Consider the following 21,061-nt stretch of genomic DNA (forward strand, 5'->3'; position numbering starts at 1 on the left):
GATTAAGAAACGAAAGTGAACGAAAAAAAACACTATGCGGTTACAAGACATAAGACAATGAGGATAAGAACGAATCAAAATGAAAATGAAGAACAGGGAAATGTGTGGTTAGAAGATATACCACCGGGAGAACAAAGTAATATGCAGTTAGAAGACATCCAGCAGCGAGAATTACAAGCAACAGCGAGGATCAGAACTTGTCAAAGATAAAAGTGAAGAACAAAGAATTGTAGGGTTAGCAGAAACACTAAAGCAAGTATCAAGAGTGTTAAAAATGACAGTGAAGAACAAGGAACAGTGCTGTTAAAGAACAGCGAGAATCGGAACGACTAAAATATGAAAGTGCAGAACGAAAAAAGGTACTTGTGTACATAATGGTGGTACACGCTCGGGAACAAACCGGTTTTATCTGTCTGTACTAAGAAACAATTAGCTTACGCTCTGTAGAAAACAAGTGACGAGTGACAAAATACATTGGACTTATATAATTTTGGCTATATGTTTGCACTTAGGGGGGGGATAAAGAATTTGGACAGCGAGAAGTTAGAAAACAATTCTTACTTCATAATATGCAGAATAATTGTAGCTAATACATTTTGCATGCAGACCTGCTGTACTTTAACCCCCCCCCCCCTAATGTGCAAATATATAGCCCAAATTTGTTTCTAAAGTATTATATTTCCATCATACTTTGTCATATCTTATTAGGATTGACCTAACTTCCCTTCTCGAGTGTGTACCATTATGTAGACAATTCCGAAAAAAATATTATGTTAGAAGAACCGCACCATCACAATGTTCGATGCCAACAAATTGTGGTATAGAACCCAGTAAAAACCTACAAAGATGCCGTAAACTATGCAAGTGCTATTTACAAGGCATTAAGAAGTAGCTCAGAAAAATTATACCCTGATATAGTTTTAAATTTATGGGCAGTCACAAAACTTGCGGCTTCCTATTTGTAGTAGGCCTTAAGAGACCCATGACTGTCTTTTCTAGAGGCTGTAGTGAGTGAGTAATGGGAGGAACAGTTAAAAGTACAACACCATTATTTTTAGCTAGATCAAGCAATTCAACGGTGTATCAGCTGATCCAGTCGTCTATATTCAAAAGTACCGGTGACTTTTTGTCGGGTTTGACTTGATTGATAAAATGCTGCAAATGAACCACAAAAAGGGAGGCAGTCATCCAGAAGGAAGTATTTTCTGAGCCGATCATGATGGCTCCTGGTAAAGCTACCTTAACTAAAATTTCCGGACTCTGTTTTCCGGCAAAAAAAGTAGAGGAGGGACTGTATTCCCAATGCATTAACACCAGCACTAATCGAGGTCAACTGACCTCTTTCTAATGACATGACCTTACCTACTTCAATCTACTTCTACTTCCTTTGTTCACGAAAGGTCAGCACTTTAATCTCCACGTTAAGTCCAAGAGCCGATGACAAGTTAAGTTTTCCGACAGGTTAAGCGTTAAGCGTGAAAAGTTAAGCGTTGCTTAATTTTTCCATATTATCGCCTGAAAATGAAAATTAAGCGTGACAAGTTAAGCGTTGCTTAATTTTTCCATATTATCACCTGAAAATGATATACCTTATATATCATCGACCTCTCTTAAAATATGTGTTTATTATATGAGCCCACTGGCTCATAATGTTGAGAACCTGAGCGATGAGCTATAAAACATATTCTAGGTGAAAAACATGGTTTTTCTTTATCACCCGTCGTACATTTACATTTCTTAGGTCGTTTTCTTGATCTTGTCTCATTTGATGGTTAGGTTGTTCATTCTGAGCTTACGGTTTAGTCCTTTATTTTCTTTTTTGTACCTATTTTGTGCTAAGGTTTAGTTACGTTTGTGTCCCCTAGATGTTATGAAATTGCTGAAAATGCCTATCAAAATTCACATTTCCATCACCGAATAAGGACAAATGAATTTACATATTTCTAAATTTTTTTTGTGCAAATGCTTCAGTTTTAACAGTTTTAATATCTATTTTCCTTGTGTCTTCACTTTCAGTCAACATGATTGCTAAACTATTTAGTCTATCCTGATTTATTGTTGATCTCATATAGTTTTTTTTTTCTTTATTGGTTTTAGCCTGGAAAATGATCTCTCTCCAGAAGCAACGCTTACTGGAATTGTTAAGAACATTTCACAGTTTCAAAAATCAGTTTTTCATTTTAATGGCAACGCTGGGTCGTTTCAATCATAGGGCCCAATTGGGCCCAATCGTTCCAATCGCCCTTTTCTAGCCCTAAAAGCAACAGTATTTCCGCTAAATAAAGAGACGGATTGTGTCTTAAAGACAGTGGTTGGAATGAAACTGCATCCACTGACAGGTGGAATATCAAGGCTAGCGGGACGTCTTAATTTTGGTGTTGATCAGTCAATTTATAATTTGAAATCAACGCTCCTTAGTTTTTTTTATAAGACTTAGTGTGATTGTTTTGAAGTTTTTTATACTCACCATGTCCTTTCATAATTTTGTTGCCGAAAAACAAGTTTAAATATTTCCCTTGCCACTTTTTTGTTTCTTTAGTCAGGTGGCCGAACGTAAGCCAGAGATGGCCTAACCACTATCGGGGTGGCCTATATTTGCCACTTTTGACCACTTGAATAGAGAGGCATCCAGGTGGCAAAGTGGCGGAGTAGTTCTAATTATCTTTTTTTAAGGATATTATTAGAGTTATCTTTAATTTGGCATACTCAGCAACTTCTTATCGCTTGAATCAATCCTGGAGAATTTACAAAGTTAAAACGTACCGATCGTGGGCCAATCTCCTATCTATATCGGACTAAAAATCAATATTTAATACCGAAACGTAAATATCGATATCGGAAACGATATTTGGAAGTTTCTGTTTATTTCCAGCTTTTTCAACAATCTACCAGTGAAAATCCAACAGAAAGTCCCAACATACTAAAAGTTCTCGTTAATATCTAGTGTATATTTGAAGTTCTGGGGCGGGGGAGGGGGCAGTTGCCCAACTGCCCCTTTTCCCTATGCCCGTAGGTATACCAAAGACTTCATTAACACCTCTTGAATATGTCTTATTTAGCTTTTTTATAGGATTTTTCACCATTAACTATGACACTAAGAAACTACTAAAATGGTCTGAACACTTGATTGTGGCACCGAGCTCTGATTCATAATGTATTTGGAGTGATTGGCCCGGTGGTGAAAACTCAGATTTATAATAGAAGATCCATTCAGCCTAATTTGAGAGCTTAACATTGGATTGTCAAAAGATACTTTATTGTTTATAGGCTTCCACACCAAAATGATATTTAGTGTGGATTAATTCACCAATTTAATCAACTATGTTACCGTGATTTTTAGACAAACACTTGGAGTTGTCAGGCCGATTGGCCGGTTAGGCCGGCTTTAATATGGCTATTTTGTTTTTCAATAATAAGGACCAATGGAATTAGATTAGAAAAAAGCGTCATAAAAATAAACGAATGGAATTAATGCATACTTTTTAACAGAGAATTATCAAACAGCAATAACTATTTATTTATTTGGCCAAAATGTCCCATCAGCGTTAGGTTCGGCTCACCAGGTATAGTCTAGCAAGACACAAACCAAATCCATCCCCCCCCCCATTTTGCGAAAAATTCATGTAAATGCTTTCCAATTTTTGATTACGTACCCTAAATGAATGTATGTATTTTACCATATTTGAATTTTTTTGGTCTACCCTTCCTAGAATCTCTCTATTCTCCTCTTAAAACTTTATCCTATTGTAGTGTTTATATTTTGTAGCTCTAAAATAGATTTGTTAGAGGGGGCTCCCACGGCGTCAATAAGGTTAATAAAGTTTTTCATGAAAGTGCGAACCATAAAGTTTGTCCCATTCACACAAGGATTCCATCTTTTTGACTTAACAGCATTCTTTCATAGAAAGTAATTGAAATAGTCAGACATGGAGGTGAGAAAACCATCTTTTTAAGTATTTTTTGCCTTTTAATAAATTTTCTTTTCCGATAGCAATAAAGTCAACAAAGTCATGCGAGGGAAACAGTTTATTAACTTTATTGACGCCGTGGGAGCCCTTTTTACTGTTCTCGTTTGAAAAATGCTAGATGGCATTTTGACTCCATTGCTTGCTCTTTCCTTTGCCTTTTGCTCTAGTATCTTTGGAAGGAAAACTTTTCCATTGCCCTTTTTTTTGGAACTAGATATAACTGACTTGCTTAGGTCCACTATCTCTTTTCATTTTGGACACCCTAATTCCAACTTTGAGGTCCTAATACTAAGTTGAAATACACGAAAAAATGAATAGTTTTATCTAAAAATATGGAGTAAATTGATTGCAGGGTAAGATTTTTTTTTTTATCAAAATTAATTTCAAAAAAGATGTAGGATCTAGGCTATAAATCAATATTGCATATCGGCCCTTTTTGTTTATGAGTTTTTCATATCTGATCATTTTGCGTCTGTAACATTAATCATAAGCTATATAATGAAAAAAGGGAGTAAATCATGGAGATAAGAAATTTTGAAATCTAATGAAGATTATGCTAAAATACCATTCAATTAAAAATAAGACTTTCTATTGCTTTTAAGTTTGGCTCTAGCGTGAGAATCCGTTGCTTTGTAAAGAAAAATATTATTATTCACTCCCCTTTTATAATAAAAAGAAGCATAACCCTTCGGTCTAGACCCAGCGTTTCCATTTATTTAAACAGCTTTTTCCCAATCTGGGGTCCTTTTGAGCGTCTTTTCACATCAGGTTTCATAAAACCAAACACGAAAATTACCTAAGCAGCAACACCATCTATTATTTTGGGAAAATTTGTCAAATTTTTGTTACATTCTTCATGTAACAAAGAACTAAAAGGATAATTTGAAGTCTGTGGTTGTGGTTTTGCCGGTTGCAAGTGACAACTGCTTAATTAGTAACGAGTAACTGGTAACGAAATAGCAAAAAAAATCACGGGTTTTATGGGACATACTCCAAAATAGCATCTAATTAAACGTACAACTTCAATGGACCCCAATCTTTGTTTTCTAATCTAATGATTAGTTCAAATTCATCAATAAAAGGTCTCTCATAATGAAAAACTTGTGCTTAGGATGAAAAAACCACACCATATAGGCTACTATTTTGCTTAACTGGAAATCAGCACAGTCGAAATATACTTTTATTTAAACACATTTTTCTTGTAAAGAATACAGAGAAAAATTGAAAAAAATACAGAAAAAAATAAGTGCAGGTGATAAACCGTATAAGGTTGTAGATCGTTGTACCCTGAGAGCAGAAATCACCTGCATTAATAGCAACTGCTATTCTAATCCAAATATTCTTTAATTATAGTCTAGGCAATAATTTAGGCCAATCGAGCAACACCAACTAGTTAAATTTGATCATTTTTATCGCTCGTAAAATTCTAGCGCTAACAATCTGTTGATTTACATAGACAACCATACCTTCATAATTTATTTTTTAGCTTGGAATAAATTAAGTTAATTAACAAGCGTAAATAAAAGAAATCCTTGAGCCAAAAATTTTCTTAGCTTATTTTTTTTCTTATTTTTCTTCCCATTTTTGTGTAAATTTGGTGCTCACACCTGTCAGAGACTGTATAACTGTATAGTGAGGTGTTTTTCATTAAAAATTGAATTCCTCATATCATCTAATTTTTAATATAGATATGGCTGGGCTAGTTTCTTCTTACTGCATAGTGAGGTGTTTTTCATTAAAAATTGAATTCCTGATATCATTTAATTTTTAATATAGACATGGTTGGGTTAGTTTCTGCTTAACCAATTCAAAGGATCAGATTTCATTTTTACTCTACTTTCGACTTTAGGAACCGTTCAAACCTAAAACTCGTTTGTCCCTCACTTAATTTGTATAGTGTAGTGCCCAGTAGCGAATCCAGGGGGGCAGGGGGGGGGCCCAGACCCCCAAGATTGTTTTCTGCCGCCCTTATTCCTTGTTTTTTTCTTCTTTTTTTACTCTTTAGATTAAATTTATCAATTTGGTCGATTATTGCCACCTTTGTCATATTGCCCCCCCCTCCCAAGATTTTGCTCTAGATCTGCTCCTAGTGCTTATTGAGTTCAAAATCCCAGATATATCGTAATAATGATCATAATAATAACGTACTTTTACACGAAATTAGAGACAATGATTGGACTCAGATAGAGCCCCTTCCTCATGCCCTGCTCTTTACGCTCAAGTTTGACTTTTTGTCCCAATTTTTTAAGAACGACTACTAAGAAAAAGGGTCTTTGAATTTGAAATATAATTACATTAGAACAACTTTAAGACTTTAACATATAGAGCAATGGCTGAGAAAGGGGCAGCCTCCCTCATTCTGTTCCTCATTCTGAATAATTTCTGTTCGTTTTAACGTTAATATTGCTGCTTATTTTAGGGAGAAAACACATTTTTTATTTAATATACGATCTCTAAAGTGGCAGCTGGAGAAGATACTTAAAATAACGGAAGGATTTGCATCAATTTTTTTTTATGCTCAAATGAAAGAAAAGTACCTCATAGTGGACAGGAGAGAGGAAATACGGTGAAAAAAGCTTTGTAACCTCTGCCCAAGGTCATCTCATGAAACTGGCCTTTAACCCAGCAGCTAGTCGCAGCTTGCCAGCTTGCCACATCCGTATGAACACATCGCCATACCAATTCCACATGAGATCATTAAGAAAAGGACTATTTCTACTAAGAGGAGAAAGAATACCCTGCCAATGCATTATGGGTTGAACACTTTTGAAATGTTGATCACGCACGCATGGAAATTCTTTTTGAATGTCCAGTGGTGGTCCAAGATAGACAACAAAGGTGCGTATTTATTTTGCTTGCCCAAGGCTTTGCCGAATCTAAACTGGCTGTCCTCATGGTCGCACGTTGGTTTGAAATCATTGCAACATCTGATTTCCAAACAGCTTACCAGTAATGAAGCAGATGGTAAGTTCAAGTTCCATTTATTTCCATAAATAACAATAACAAAAACAATATCCCAAAGGGCTCAATGGCCCGTTATTTGGGAAACGACACAGAATAAATGACTAATATTAAAACTTGGCATAAACAATGTCTAATTTATAAATCTAAAAGGAAAAGAAGTCAACTCACCGACAGTCCACACGAAACAGCTACCCTCCTATCACCAGATAATAAATAAAAAAAAATAAAATTCTCTACATCATCGAGGATCCAACGCCAAAAAAAAAAAAAAAAAAAAAAAAAAAAAAAAAAAAAAAAACCTCCCCGGAAAAAAAACACCATAAAACAACCATAAATTATTTAATATTTACCTTTAATAAGAAACTTTTCATCTATCTTTTAAAGGAGCCAAGTGTTCGTGACTGACGAATCTCAGTAGGAACCAAGTTCCAAGCACGTTCCACAGTCATGACCAAACCAAAGTCTGAACGAACCAAGGGAGTAGCCGGAATCATCACATCCTCCCAGTTTCGAACTGCGTACAAATTTACTTCCCCTACTAGCTTAAGTAGTCCAGCAAAACAGCATGGGAGATCTCCGTGGAAGAATTGATATGCCAACGAAGATAGAGATATACAATAAATATCTCTACTCTTAAGGAGATCAACAGGAGTGTGTGTAGTCGACTGGAGAACTCTTACCGCTTTCTCATGAAGAACATGTACAGAAGCAAGTACAGAAGCAAGTACAGAAGGAAATGTAGACATCCACACAGATGAACAGTAGCATGTATACGGGTAAATGAGAGAGGAATATAAAAGACGGAGTATAGGAAAAGGAAAAAAACGCTTTAATTTACGGATGATTCCAAGTCCACGGGAAATTTTCACTCTTATTACTTGAACGTGCCACTTCAACGATAAGTATTCATCCAAAAGAACTCCCAGAACTCCCACCTATCGATCCGGGGGCGACTTATGGAGCCTATTGTTGTGGGAAGCTCAGTAACTGTTGGGCAGCTCACACCTGTGCGGGAAAAAATAAGAATATATGACTTTTTTACATGTAAAGCTAGTTGATTTATGTCAAACCAATTGAGTATCTTCTCAGTCATTGCTTGAAACGTGGGATGACATTGCTTGGGATGACTCATCCGGAGCTGCAGCACCTAGAGTAGTGTCATCTGCAAATGCTAACAGTTCTTCTCGACTATCAGATGTGGACACCGACATAGTCTGAGAGTGGCATTTGTGACAAAATCCACAGCAAACATCGGGAATTGGGGTGTTAAGAAGTCGGTAGAGGTCCTTCACATAAATCACGCAGAGCGTTGTCCTAAGAATAAAACCTTGACATACTCCGAATTCAATTTGAACTTCCTAATCTGTATCTTCCATGGCAATAGATCTGTCAGTAAGGTATGAATAGAACCAAGACAATGCTTCCCCACGCACACCATGATGTTTTCACACCACGCACACCACCTTTCTGACACGAGAAAGTTTACCAGTGAGGATATTGTGTGTAAGGCTGTCAAAAGCTTTCTCTACATCAAGAAAAATGGCTGCAGGAATTAGATTAGAATCTAAAGATTGTCGTACAAACTGGAGAAGTTTTTTACAAGCATGTTCCGTAAAATACTTTGCTCGAAACCCAAACTGATGTTGATGAAAAAAAATTTTAGCTTGAAGAAATCTCACCAGACGTTTGAGCATTGACCTTTCAAACATCTTAGAGAACACTGACAAAAGAGAGATCGGCCTATGGTTCCTTGGATCCTCACTATGACCTCCTTTAAATAGAGCTATCACACGCGCCAATTTAGGACGTTGAGGAAATACTCCTAGATGAAATGACCTATTAATCAAATCGCAAAGTGTGGTGATAATCGATGGAAGGATATGTTTGATTACTTTAGCAGAAATTTTGTCAAAACCTGTTTAAGAATTCTTTAAAGACAAAACAATATGTGTTATTTCCTGCACCGTAACGTCCTCAAGAACCATTGATTTCATGCACGTGGGGCCTAGGAACTGCTTCCGAGTCTTTGACACCGAGCAGTAGGAAACGCTATTAGCAGTTGATTCCCCTATCTCCGCAGAGAGTTTGTTCATATGATGTCGTACTTGGCCTTTTTCTGTGATAAGTTGATCGTCTACCATAAGAGACTTAGGGAGACCTTCTAGTTTTTTGGATGGCCGACTAACTTCCTTAATCACGTCCCACGTCTCCTTATATTTTTACCGCAATCATCAAATCTCTTTGTAAAATATACTTTTTTTGCTCTCCGAATAATTGATTTCAGCATATTACGGCACAACTTAAATGCTTCTAATTTAGCATCACTTGGTCTGTTTTTGTACTCTTTCCAAAGGTTTTGGTTCCTATTTATTGACTTTAAGACTCCCGATCTTAACCAGGGAGCTATGGGTGTTGATCTTTTTGATCGAGGATTCCTTGAAGGAGCTTTTAGACAATAAGGCATGAATTATTCCTTAACAGTGTCATGAAACTGGCGAAATATATTGCTATAATTGCGCAAATTAATATTTCCTGGTAATGAAAAGTCCAATGAAGATGTACTCAGATCTTCTTTCAGTCTATCCAGCTCCACTGGTGAGCAACAGAATCTCGGTGTATCCTGGGGGACTAATCTTTGTGGATTTTGGAGGATTGGAAACAAGGCTGCAACTGGCAAATGGTCGGAAGTATCAGAAAGCAGTACTTCGTTCTTAATGGAGTGTAGTGATGAAAATATATTGTCAGGTATTTTTATTGTCAGGTATTTTCATGGCAATTAATGTTGCTGTCTTGTTAGAAATCCTTGTCGGTATGTTTATACAAGGAGCTAATCCATACGAAATTAGTAAAGACAAAAGATCAGAAGCCTGTCTAGGTGACGGTTCCGCAAGGTCAAGGTTAAAGTCACCTATCAATATAACTTCAGATTTTTCAGCAAAGACTTTTTCAAGAACATCTTCTAATGTTTCCAGATATTGAGTTGCAGATCCACTCGGAGAACCATATGCATCGCCAGTTATTGCTCTTTTCTGAGCACTTATTGGGACTTACATAAAAAGTGACTAAAACTCAATTTGATTATTTTGTCACAAATTATGTCCTAGTGTAGCCTGAAAATTATTTCGAATGTAAAACCCAAGCTCACCTTTATTGGCTGTCTTGCGATTGAGAAATGCCGACACAAAACCGGGAATATCCAAAAGTACCTGATTTTTCTCGCTCAAAAATGTTTCACAGAGACCGATAACTGCAGGGCACGAATTCCTACATAATAATTGAATATCATCAAACGAGGAATTTAGGCCCTGAACGTTTAGATGCACAACCGGCAATGCATCACCCCACCGAGCTCCGGAGTCGCAAAATCTCAGCTCCTCCACAAACAAAGTATCAATAATATTCTCAAAATTTTCATATAAATTCATATTGGGGGCTTTACCAACCGGATTATTTATAATTTCATTAAAATTACCTCTCCCACGTTCATAATCATATAGTTTCCCTAGTGTTATGTTAGCGTTAATCCCCAACAGAGAATCATTCTCAACCATAATTACTTACCGATGCGGGTGACAGAAAGCCATGCCGAAGTCGCGTGAACACCAGTTATGTCAATCTCCTAATCCGAATAAAAAAGGCTATGACACGAACTTGATTATTTTGCTCTGAAACTAAAAAAATGACAAGTAAAATAGCACAGGAAGGTGTAAATACTGAGGTTAAAGAAAGACAAATAAAAGGAAAAAATACAAAATGACAAATAGCATTAACGAACAGCATATTTTTGAAGAAATAATATATTAAGCGGAAGCGAGCACTCACTAATAATCATGCGTCAGAATCGAAATCAGAATTGGCCGAGGGGAAAACTAGGGTAAGCGGGTCGTAGCATGCGTCATCAACCTTGAAAATTAATCTAAATAGATTAATTAATCTATAATCTATACGATTCACAAAGGTTTGGTTTAACCCTTCTTCAGGATAATGAAACATTCCTAAAAGACAATTGGGATTCGAGTTTTAAAAGAAGAACAGTGGGGCTATATGAAGGGGAGAGTATGTGTCGAACAAATTTTCACTCTCAGGTTAATAATTGAGAATTGCCTGAGTCATCAAATCATTTTAGTACTGAGCTTCATAGATTGTGAGCAAGCGTTTGACTCAGCTGATAGAAGAGCAGTAGCGTAGGTTCTATATTTGTATGGTACACAAGATACACAAAATTAGGATATTAGTGTCACGAGAATAACATTGCTACGGTCAAGGAAGTAAATGAGGTTAGTAGCTGGTTAAATCAAGAGTTAAGCAGGGCTGCGGTCTATCCCTATTTGTATAGATCCTTTTGATAGACTGTGTCCTAAGAAGCACAACGAAGGCAATGGGAAAGCAAGCAATCGAAGGGGAAAATCTACTAAACTTAGATTCTGCTGATGATTTGAGCGTTTTAGATGAAAATATCAACATAATGAATGAATTTTCGGAGCCTTTGAAAGTTCAGGTGGCAACAATAGGTTTGAAAGCTAATTTTAAGGGGAATAAGTCACTAAAACTAGGAATAGGTAAAGATGAATAGTTGATGCTGGGTTGCAGGAAGAGAGATAAAATGGCCAGCTTCTCTTTTATAGGTACTATTATTAATTAAGACGGTGAGTGCAATGAAGATGTTAAAACTAGAATAGCCAAGGCTCAGGGTTTTTTTGACAGTTGAAGACAATTTGGAAGACTAAGGTGACAAGTCTGCGCATCAAGATTAGAATATTGTAAGCTACAGTGATGACAGGGTTCAATTATGGTTCAGAAGCAAGGGCTCCTCGAAAAACGCAAGAGGATTGGCTACATTTTTTCTAGAGAAATCGTCTACGGATTGTTTTGGGTACCTGACTGACTGACCGTACCTCAAACAGTAAGAAGTACGAAGCATGTTGTTCAATTCCACTTTTTAGGGCTATATTGAGACATAGGTTGAGATGGTCAGGATACGTTCTGCGGATGAAGGATGAAAGATCTCCTAAGATTGTTCTTGTCAGGCAACAATCTAGGGCCAAATGAAACATTGGTGGTCCCCAAATGGAGTGGGAGTATGTCGTAAAGAAAAGATTTAAAAGAAAGTGGAACTTCTTGAGAGGGTGTAAAGAGGAAGGTTTCGAATACACTGGGATGGAAGAGGATCTTGCGTGGCTGTTTTGTCCTAAGGTAGCTTTGTGCTACAGTAAATTGCTAGTAGTAGTAGTCGTAATACAAGCCTGAAGCAACAGAGAACAAAAACAATTATTGTATAAGAAGTCGTATAGCGAATAGGAGGTTCACAGCTTGAACTACGTTGGGATCTGGACAGCTAGCAAGGACAAAGTGCACCCTGTGGTAAAATTTCAAAATACTGTTGAGAAGAACGTGTCTATAGGCAGCCCCAACCGAAGGAGGAAAGTTCGACAAAAACGGTAAAAACGCTTCTAGATTTAAATTCTTTCCTTTTTGGAGATAAGAACTCAGAGAATAGAAAAACAATCTCTGTCATTTTCAATAGATGGAAAGACTCTAGCTTTTATGCCAAATATATAGCTTTTATACCCGTTTAAAAGGCGAAACAGACTAAATTGGAATAAAAAATAAGCAATATAGTATATTGACGTGATACCCATAGTAGACTTGAATAGGAGTAAGAACAAAAACAATATAACATATCGAGGTAATCAATCCATTTAAATGAGGAACCCCGCTGCTCATGAAAATCACACAAGTCTTACAAGGGTATGATACCGTCCTTTTAAAACCCAGTAATGTATATTGCCTTATTTAAAAAAGAAGAAAAAAAGAAAGAGGATTAAAAAAATGGGTTCTTTCTTTTTATGTGAAAGCAAAGCATCGGTCGTTTCTACACCATTTTATTTCAACTTCCTTTTTCGTATGTAGCTTGTCTCCTTTTTCACTTTATCTTTTTTTCGATACAATAAACGATCTAATTTCTTACCTCATATAGAGACTTTTTAACATAGCTACACAAAGGCCTAACCTGTAGTAGCAAAGGGTTGAGGGACCATTCATTTTTACTGGAAAGGGGGGGGGGGTTAAGTACGAAAATCTATATTTCAGATTTTTCTTAAAATTTGTCCGTGGTAATCTCAGAAGTAATTAAATTTTTCGCTAGAAAAACAAAACAAAATCTGATTGTTTTTTAAAACAATCAGATTTTGTTTTCCCATTTCCCCTTTTTTAAAATCATGTTAATTTTTCTATGATTTTAACATTTCAGGAGTAACTTAAAGATATGAATTTTGGCATATTTGAGTCAGCATAAACTCAAATTATTTTGCTCAAAACTAAGTGTCTGACTTTCTGGGTATTTTAGTGTATGTTACTCCTCAGAAGCAGGCCTACCGATTTGTGCTTGCCATTCAAAATTTTAGCGATCAGAGGGAGAATTGTCATGTTTCAGTGAAATTACGCAAAACTTACTAAAAATATGTATAAAAGGAATTGCATTTACTTTCAAATCGAGCCTACAAATTCATCTCTATCCATCATAATCATATATATTAAAATTGTGTATACTATTGCAATTTTGGATGTACTGTAGCGGTAGATTCCAAACCTGAAATTTTTTTTTATAAATATTAATAGGAAAGTAAAAAAAAACAACTAAATTTAGGAAGGAAGGAAATGGTTAAAAATAAAATTTTCATTTGATAATTCGAATAAAAAATACTTGGAAATTAAACATGATTTTGGTTTCAGGGGGCGCTTATTAGGCTTCCTTTCCCCTGCATTTGTCCCCAACTGTAGGACATAATCAGACATCGAATAATGAAATTTTATTTTTATCTTTTCATTTTACCTGTAAAGGGAATAAGGCAATCAATGAAGGATGAAACAAACGATACAAACATTACTTTTCAAACCGTTCTTTTCAAACATCAGTGAAGGAAAAGACATTCATTTTCAAAGGAGAGTGTCACTACAAAAAAGATGAACGACAAAAAAAAAAAAAAAACGGAAAGAAGAAGTAATGGGATTCTCATAAGATATGTAAACTGTATAAAGTATACTAACTGGGTAGTAAGTGGCTGGCTAATTTTTAAAATATGATTTTTTAACGACTTTAAATTTGCAACTACTCGTGACTAGGACTACTAGTGACTGCTTACGACTTCGATTACCAGCGATTGCTACTATGACTACCTGTGAATACTGGTTACTTCAACTACTTGTTACTGTGACTACTTGCGACTGTGCCTACATCAGACTGTGACAACTTATCACTACAACTACTTCTAATTGCTTGTGACTGTGAATTTGAATCTGTCTAATTGTAATTGCAACTGCAACTACTTGTAGTTGCGATTGTGACTACATGTGATTACGACTATTTCTGTCTGTGATTGCTTGCGACTGCAACTACTAATAACTACGAGTACTTGTGACTGTGAATACAACTGCTTCCAAAAACAACTACTTAACACTGGAACTACTTACGATTGTAATTGCAATTACTTGCGGCTATGACTACTTGTGACTTAGACTACTGCTCCTTGCGTCTGTGAACTTGCAACTATGAATACTTGTGAATGTGACGGTGAAAATTTATGACTATGCCTGTAGCTGTTTGTGACTGCGACTTTGACAACTTTAGACTATGACTCTGGCTACTTGTGGCTGCGACTACGACTACTTGGGTCTGCAACTACTTGAGATTGGGACTACTTGTGACTGCTACTATTCCTACTCTGATTGCAACTGTGACTGCTACTGCTACTGCTTCTATTAGTACTACCACTATTGAACTAATCAAAAATACTAATTGCATACAGCTTGTCAAAAGGGTTTATCTACAATACCAAAGGAATGGCTAAAGTTTAAACAATGATTAAGATATTCAAAAGCCATTGCTGGCGCATAGGGTTCCAAATAAACATTTTAGCTGCCGGGTGTTTTATGCAGGGACAAGTAAGAAGACTGTAATACAACCTTGCTGCGACAGGGATTGATCACTGGGCCCGGTATTTTCAAGAAGAGTATAAATTCACCTTGCTACCACATAGATATGGCTGAGCTTATTAAGTTAAAAATTCCGGGAGATGTTGAACAAAATTAAAAGCCACTATGTATACTTAGGTGCTCAAAAGGGTATTTCGTCAACATCTCAGAAACTGCTAACGTTATTAAGCCGAAAATTTCTAAAAACTTTGAGGGGGATGGTTTAACTAAATAAAAAGGCATCCAAGCAGTCAAAACAGCGAATCCACTATATAACAAGAACGACTAATGTTATTTAGTCGAAATCTTCAGTGAATGGTAAGGAGGATGTTACATTGAAGTAAAAAACACTTTATTCATCCAGGTTTTCAAAACAGTATTTATAAATTATCTCAGGAAGAATTAAGGGTATTAAGTTGAAGTCCTCAGAGAATGTTGACGGGTATATTAAACTTAGTAAAAAAAATACTATGCGAATCCAGGTTTCAAAAGTTCGCATCTGCAATGTCTCAGAAATAGTTAAGGGCATTAAATTGAAAATATCAAGAAGTTTCGACTAGGATGTTGAACTGAACCAATCAAAAGGGAGCATGTACACCCATGTTGTCTAAAAGGTTATATTTGCGAAATATAAGAAACAGCTAAGGGGGATGTTGAAATAAATCAATTATCTACATCCAGGTTGTAAAAACAGCGAAGGAAAAAATTCAAAAACGGCTAGAATATTTATATATATATATATATATATATATATATATATATATATATATATATATATATATATATATATATATATATATATATATATATATATATATATATATATATATATATATATATATATATATATATATATATATATATATATATATATATATATATATATATATATATATATATATATATATATATATATATATATTTATATATATATATATTTTTTTTATATATATATATATATATATATATATATATATATATATATATATATATATATATATATATATATATATATATATATATATATATATATATATATATATATATATATATATATATATATATATATATATATATATATATATATATATATATATATATATATTTTTTATTCTCTTTTATTCCAGACGCTTTTAAATTCTTTTTTTGGTGACTTTGACGTGAGCGTGGCAAGTACTGGGGCCCTGTGGCTTCGCCGCCGGGCCCCAGCACTCCTTATTTTCTTTTATTCTCCGAAGAAGTTTCTCCCGAGTATAATATATAGAAATGGTTGAACAAAAATCTTAGTTTTAGAGCCGTTGTAAACCTTCATTTCAGTTTAATCAAAACTTATGCAATAATCACGTTAAATAAAATCAAAGACAACGCTGACAACAGATTATGAAGCTCAAGTCTTTGATTTAGAATCCGATGTTGGATGTACTTTAGGCTTAATCTAATCATAAAATTTTTAATATCCCATATCAAAAGCTTGATATATCAAAATATACTACAAAATTTGTTCAGAATTTGTTTTTTGGTGGGGGAGGTAAGAAAAATAAAAACATCTGTGCATTACACACTTTAGGATTTCATTTTTTTTATATGTTAATTTCTGATCAAATTTGAATGATTATATGACTTTAATATATCTTTTATAGAAATGATTATTTAAAAAGCTTTCAAACAGGATTTAAATTTCTTACGAAGGATAAAAAAAAGTTATCTTCTTTATATAATTGAGAGTTTCTGTTAGATATCACCAAGGTAGTGAGACTAGAGGAGAGCCCTAAGTTGCACCTCATAGCGGTGAAGTATTGAAACGTTCTGTTGGCTGCCTAGCCCGACCAGAAGAATGGCTAACGCAACGGGGTGCCAGAAGTTTGGGGAGCTGTCAATCAAGAAAGTTCCCACGAAATATCAATGGATACAGAAGATTCAGATATAATGATCAATACTAAGGCATCAGCGGTAGCTGACGCGGATCAGATTTGGATGATGCCTGATTCGAGAAGTGGGTTAATCAGCCCCACAAAGAAACTTAAAGTTAGTTCTTGGATTGTAAGACGTTGCAAGGCCGAGTCAACACAGATGCTCCTTGCAAATGAAATGAAAAAGTAATGGCCTCAATATATGTTGCCTTTTTGAGACTAGATTGAACGAAATATTGACAAAATCAATTGACCTCACTAATTCAGCAACATTTAAATTTTACAACTCTGGACCAGCTGATGGGAGCGGTCTCCACAGAGTCGGATTCTTCCTGGAACCAATTGCTGCTTCATCTGTCATCTCTTGGCAACTGGTGTCAGTGAATATATCTACCCTGAGACTGAAAGGCCGGCTTAGTAGCGTGACTGAATTGTCCGTCTACGCGCCATCTACAAGATAGCCGTGATGCCAAAGATGCATTCTACTTTGAGCGGCAGAGAATACTCGACTCTGCCCCAGGAAGCGACATACTATTTGTCGCTGATGACCTTAACGCAAGGGTCATTAAACCAGACGCAAACACCGAAGGAGTGATCGGACACCATGCCATCGGAGATAGATGCTCAAACAGCGAGAGGTTCCTACAAATTGCCAAATACAATAATCTTTGTCTGGTTAACACTCAGTTCGAGCACAAGAAGCATTATCTTGTGACCGGGAGATCTAAATCGGGGTCACCAAAGCCAAGATTGACCACTTCCTCGTCAGAGACGTTGGCGGAGCTCATGTCTGGATGCAAGAGTATACAGAGGCACAGATACAGGCTCAACACATGGATCCGATCACTTTATTCTCATCTGTAAATTCAGTAAAAGACTAAGCACCCACAAAAAGAAGATAAAAACCAATCGTTTTGATGTATAAAAACTACTCAGTCCTGAGATCAAGGCTGATTTCGAGCTACAGATTAACAACCGATGGCCCTTACTCGCTACATTGACAACGAAGACCGATGGTCCAATCTGAAAGTCCTGACACAAGAGGTAGCTGAACAGGTTTTTGGTCAAACCAAGAGGAAACAAAGACTGTGGGTCTCGAACAAAACAATTGAGCTAGTGGAAAAGAAGCGAACCCTTCTCAGTGGCCTTTAAGAACTCCTAAAAATGCTCGCAAGCTGGTAAAGCAGTCTGCTCGTTGCAACAAGGAGAAATACTGGTCACAAATGGCTTTTTATATGCAACAAGCAGCAGAATCGTATAAGCTAAGGGAAACATTCAAGCTACTGAGGGAAGTGGCAGGCAAGTCGCCGATCTCCAAGGACTCCCTGAAAGACAAGACGGGTAATTGTATTCAGGCGGAAAAATATCTTATGGAGGGATGGAAAGAACATTTCTCCGAGCTCCTTAATCTCACAAAAGACCTGTGTACATCTACCCGATTTCCAGAGTGTATTGAAGGAGCCCTACCAGATAGATCTTAAGCCACCGTCATTTGCTGATGTTCTGCGGGCACTGAAAAACATAAAAATAAAAAGGCCCCGGAGAGTATGGCATCTAAGCAAAGATGTATTTGCTAGACTTGCTAGTTGAGGTATGGACGACAAAGAAATTCCCAAATGATTGGAAGCTTTCAGTACTTATACCGATATATAGAATGGGAGACAATGCAGTCTGCTCGAACTACCGAGGTATCACTAATAGACCACGCCATGAAAGTCTTTTGTATAATCTTCCTCAACCGTTTCAAGGACGCCCAAGACAAGTTGACAAGACCAGAACAAGCAGGTTTCAGACCTGGCAAGGATTTCCAAGAACATATTCCTATCCTCCGCCTCATCCTACAGCAGAGCGAGAGATTTCAACTGTCTGTTTTCATCGCCTTCATCGATTTTCATGCCGCTTTTGACTCCCTCATCAGGACGGATCTTTGGAAGATCATGGTGGAAGACGGTGTCCCAGCAGAACTGATAGAAATACTCAAAGGAGCCTATGAGTTTAAAGTTACAAGAATCTGAACTGCCGACGGCAAAACAAAGGAATTTGACGTTGAGTTAGCGGTCAAAAAGGGGCGCCCCCTTTCGCCAGGTCTGTTCAATTACATAATAGACGGGATAATGGCGAATTCATCTTGCAACCAAAAAGGGGTTGCTGTCGGTCAGAGAGAAGGAAACTCCGACCGCCCTGACAGACCTTGACTTCGCAGACGATGTGGGTCTCATGAGTAGCTCGGCAGATGAGCTCCAAAAGATGGTCAACGATGTCTCCTGGACATCAAAGAATACTGGCCTCATGATCAGCAAGTCCAAAACAAAAGTCATGAAAGTAAATGCCCCAAACCACCCAGATATCCAACTAGAGGGCGAAACCATCAAGACTGTTGAAGAGTTCTGCTACCTTGTTTCTATCCTAACACTAAACGGAGGTGCAGAAGCTGACGTTAGAGCTCGAATAGGAAAGGCATGGGGTGTTTTCGCAAGCATGAAGAAGTCGCTTTGGAACAGACATGAAATTAGCATCAAAACGATGATGAACGTCTACAAGGCAGCTATTTGATTGATCCTGCTGTACGCCTGTGAAACTTGGCCTTTAAAGGCCGAAGAAACAAATTTTTTAGAATTATTAGACCATCGCTGCATCAGACACTTACAGTGGTTTAGCCGATGGTTTCATATCTCAAACGCTGAGGTTCGAAAGCGTTGTGCCCAGAAGGCCCACCTCTCGGTAATCATAAAACAATGATGACTGAAATTCCTCGGAAACACACTACGACAGCCAGCTGGAACCATATCCCGCAATGTCCTCACCTGCGAAAACCTTCAAACTTGGAGGCGGAGGCCAGGCGGCCTAAGAAAGAATCTCTGGCAGACATTCAAGAATAACCTTGATCCTTGGGGTACTCGCCAACACGGACGTCCTTGAGATAAGGACTGACTGAAGATTGCAAAAGAGGCTGCTGCTGAAAGATCGTGTTTGACTACGTCAGTCATCCCGTTGTCCTTTGGTACCGGGCAGAATGGATCATCGTCTGGTTCCTGCCGAAAGTAAGTAAGTACCTCCAACATATTTGATCAATTTCGAATTATTATATGGCCTTACTATGGCTCTTTAGCTTTCTTTGAGAAGCTATTTTTTCTATATATAATGAAATATATAATTGAGATAGTCGGTTACATACCACCAGCAAATAGATAATGATGTGAAGTTATAGATCAAACAGTTCGCTGTAACGATATATAGGTAGGGAGTAATACAAGCTTAAAATGAGTTGACAATCGTTTTATGATTTATTTAATTATTTGTGTCTAAAAATCTTTCATCTTTGTTTTGATGGGATTATTCATTTTAATTTCTGTTTGTTTTGGATTTCGTTTATTTGTTAAATTAATTTCTGATCAAGTTTGAATTATTACGTGACTTTAATATGGCTGTTTACTTTTCTTTGAGAAACTTCTTTTTCCTAAAGTTTTTTTTAGAATTAATTATTTGAAAAGCTCTCAAAAAGGATTTAAATTAGCTTACGAAGGATAAAAAAAATTATCTTCTGTATATAATTGAGAGTGTCGGTTAGACACGACCAGCAAATAGCTAATGATGATAAGATGCAGATCAAACAGTTCGCGGTAACAAACTGTAAGTAGGGAGTGACACGAGCCTAGAACGAGTTGATAATTGTTTCAGAATTCATTTATTTATCTGTGTCACTGTCAGTTGTCTTTGTGTTTAATGGAATTATTGATTTCAATTTCTCTTCGCGTTGAATTTTGTTTGTCTTTTTCATATTAATTTCTGATCAAGTTTGAATTATTATATGACTTTAATGTGGATCTTTAGTTTTCTTCGAGAAAACTATTTTTACATGCATAATGAAATATATAATTGAGAGTGTCGGTTACATACCGCCAGCAAATAGCTAATGATGTGAAGTTATAGATCAAACAGTTCGCGGTAACAAACTGTAAATAGGGAGTGACACGAGCCTAAAACGATTTAGCAGTGAGGGGGTTCCAGGTTCTACGACGCCCATACGGACTACTCCTTTCTTCTATAGGTTCAAGAAGAATGTTTAACGGATAATTCCTCTTTTGGCGAACAGGTGTTGTAATTCTTGGCGAAATTCCCGCCCAGGCAAGATTTGGCACGATCAGGTCTCACAATTTTAGGTAAAATTCCCATGTGTTTCAACTACTCGAACGTGGTCCATATAATATGTGAGTCTCCTAGCCCCTTGCACCTGTTTCTAGGTGAGAT

At 36.6% G+C, this 21,061-nt stretch overlaps 1 protein-coding gene across 1 annotated transcript; it reads left to right on the forward strand.

The window, feature by feature from the left end:
* Positions 1 to 18,429: 18,429 nt before the first annotated feature.
* Positions 18,430 to 18,828, forward strand: LOC148944030 (uncharacterized). The gene has a single exon (XM_089100575.1). The coding sequence runs from the start codon at positions 18,430 to 18,432 to the stop codon at positions 18,826 to 18,828; it is 399 nt and encodes a 132-aa protein (XP_088956701.1).
* Positions 18,829 to 21,061: the final 2,233 nt, after the last annotated feature.

This window comes from Artemia sp. Qi Xiang Cuo, chromosome 14, assembly GCF_049724085.1.
Source record: "Artemia sp. Qi Xiang Cuo chromosome 14, ASM4972408v1, whole genome shotgun sequence".
Lineage (NCBI taxonomy): Eukaryota > Metazoa > Arthropoda > Branchiopoda > Anostraca > Artemiidae > Artemia > Artemia sp. Qi Xiang Cuo.

Coding starts and splice junctions, on each gene's coding strand:
- LOC148944030 (XM_089100575.1), top strand. CDS start 18,430: ATGATTGGAAGCTTTCAGTACTTATACCGATATATAGAATGGGAGACA.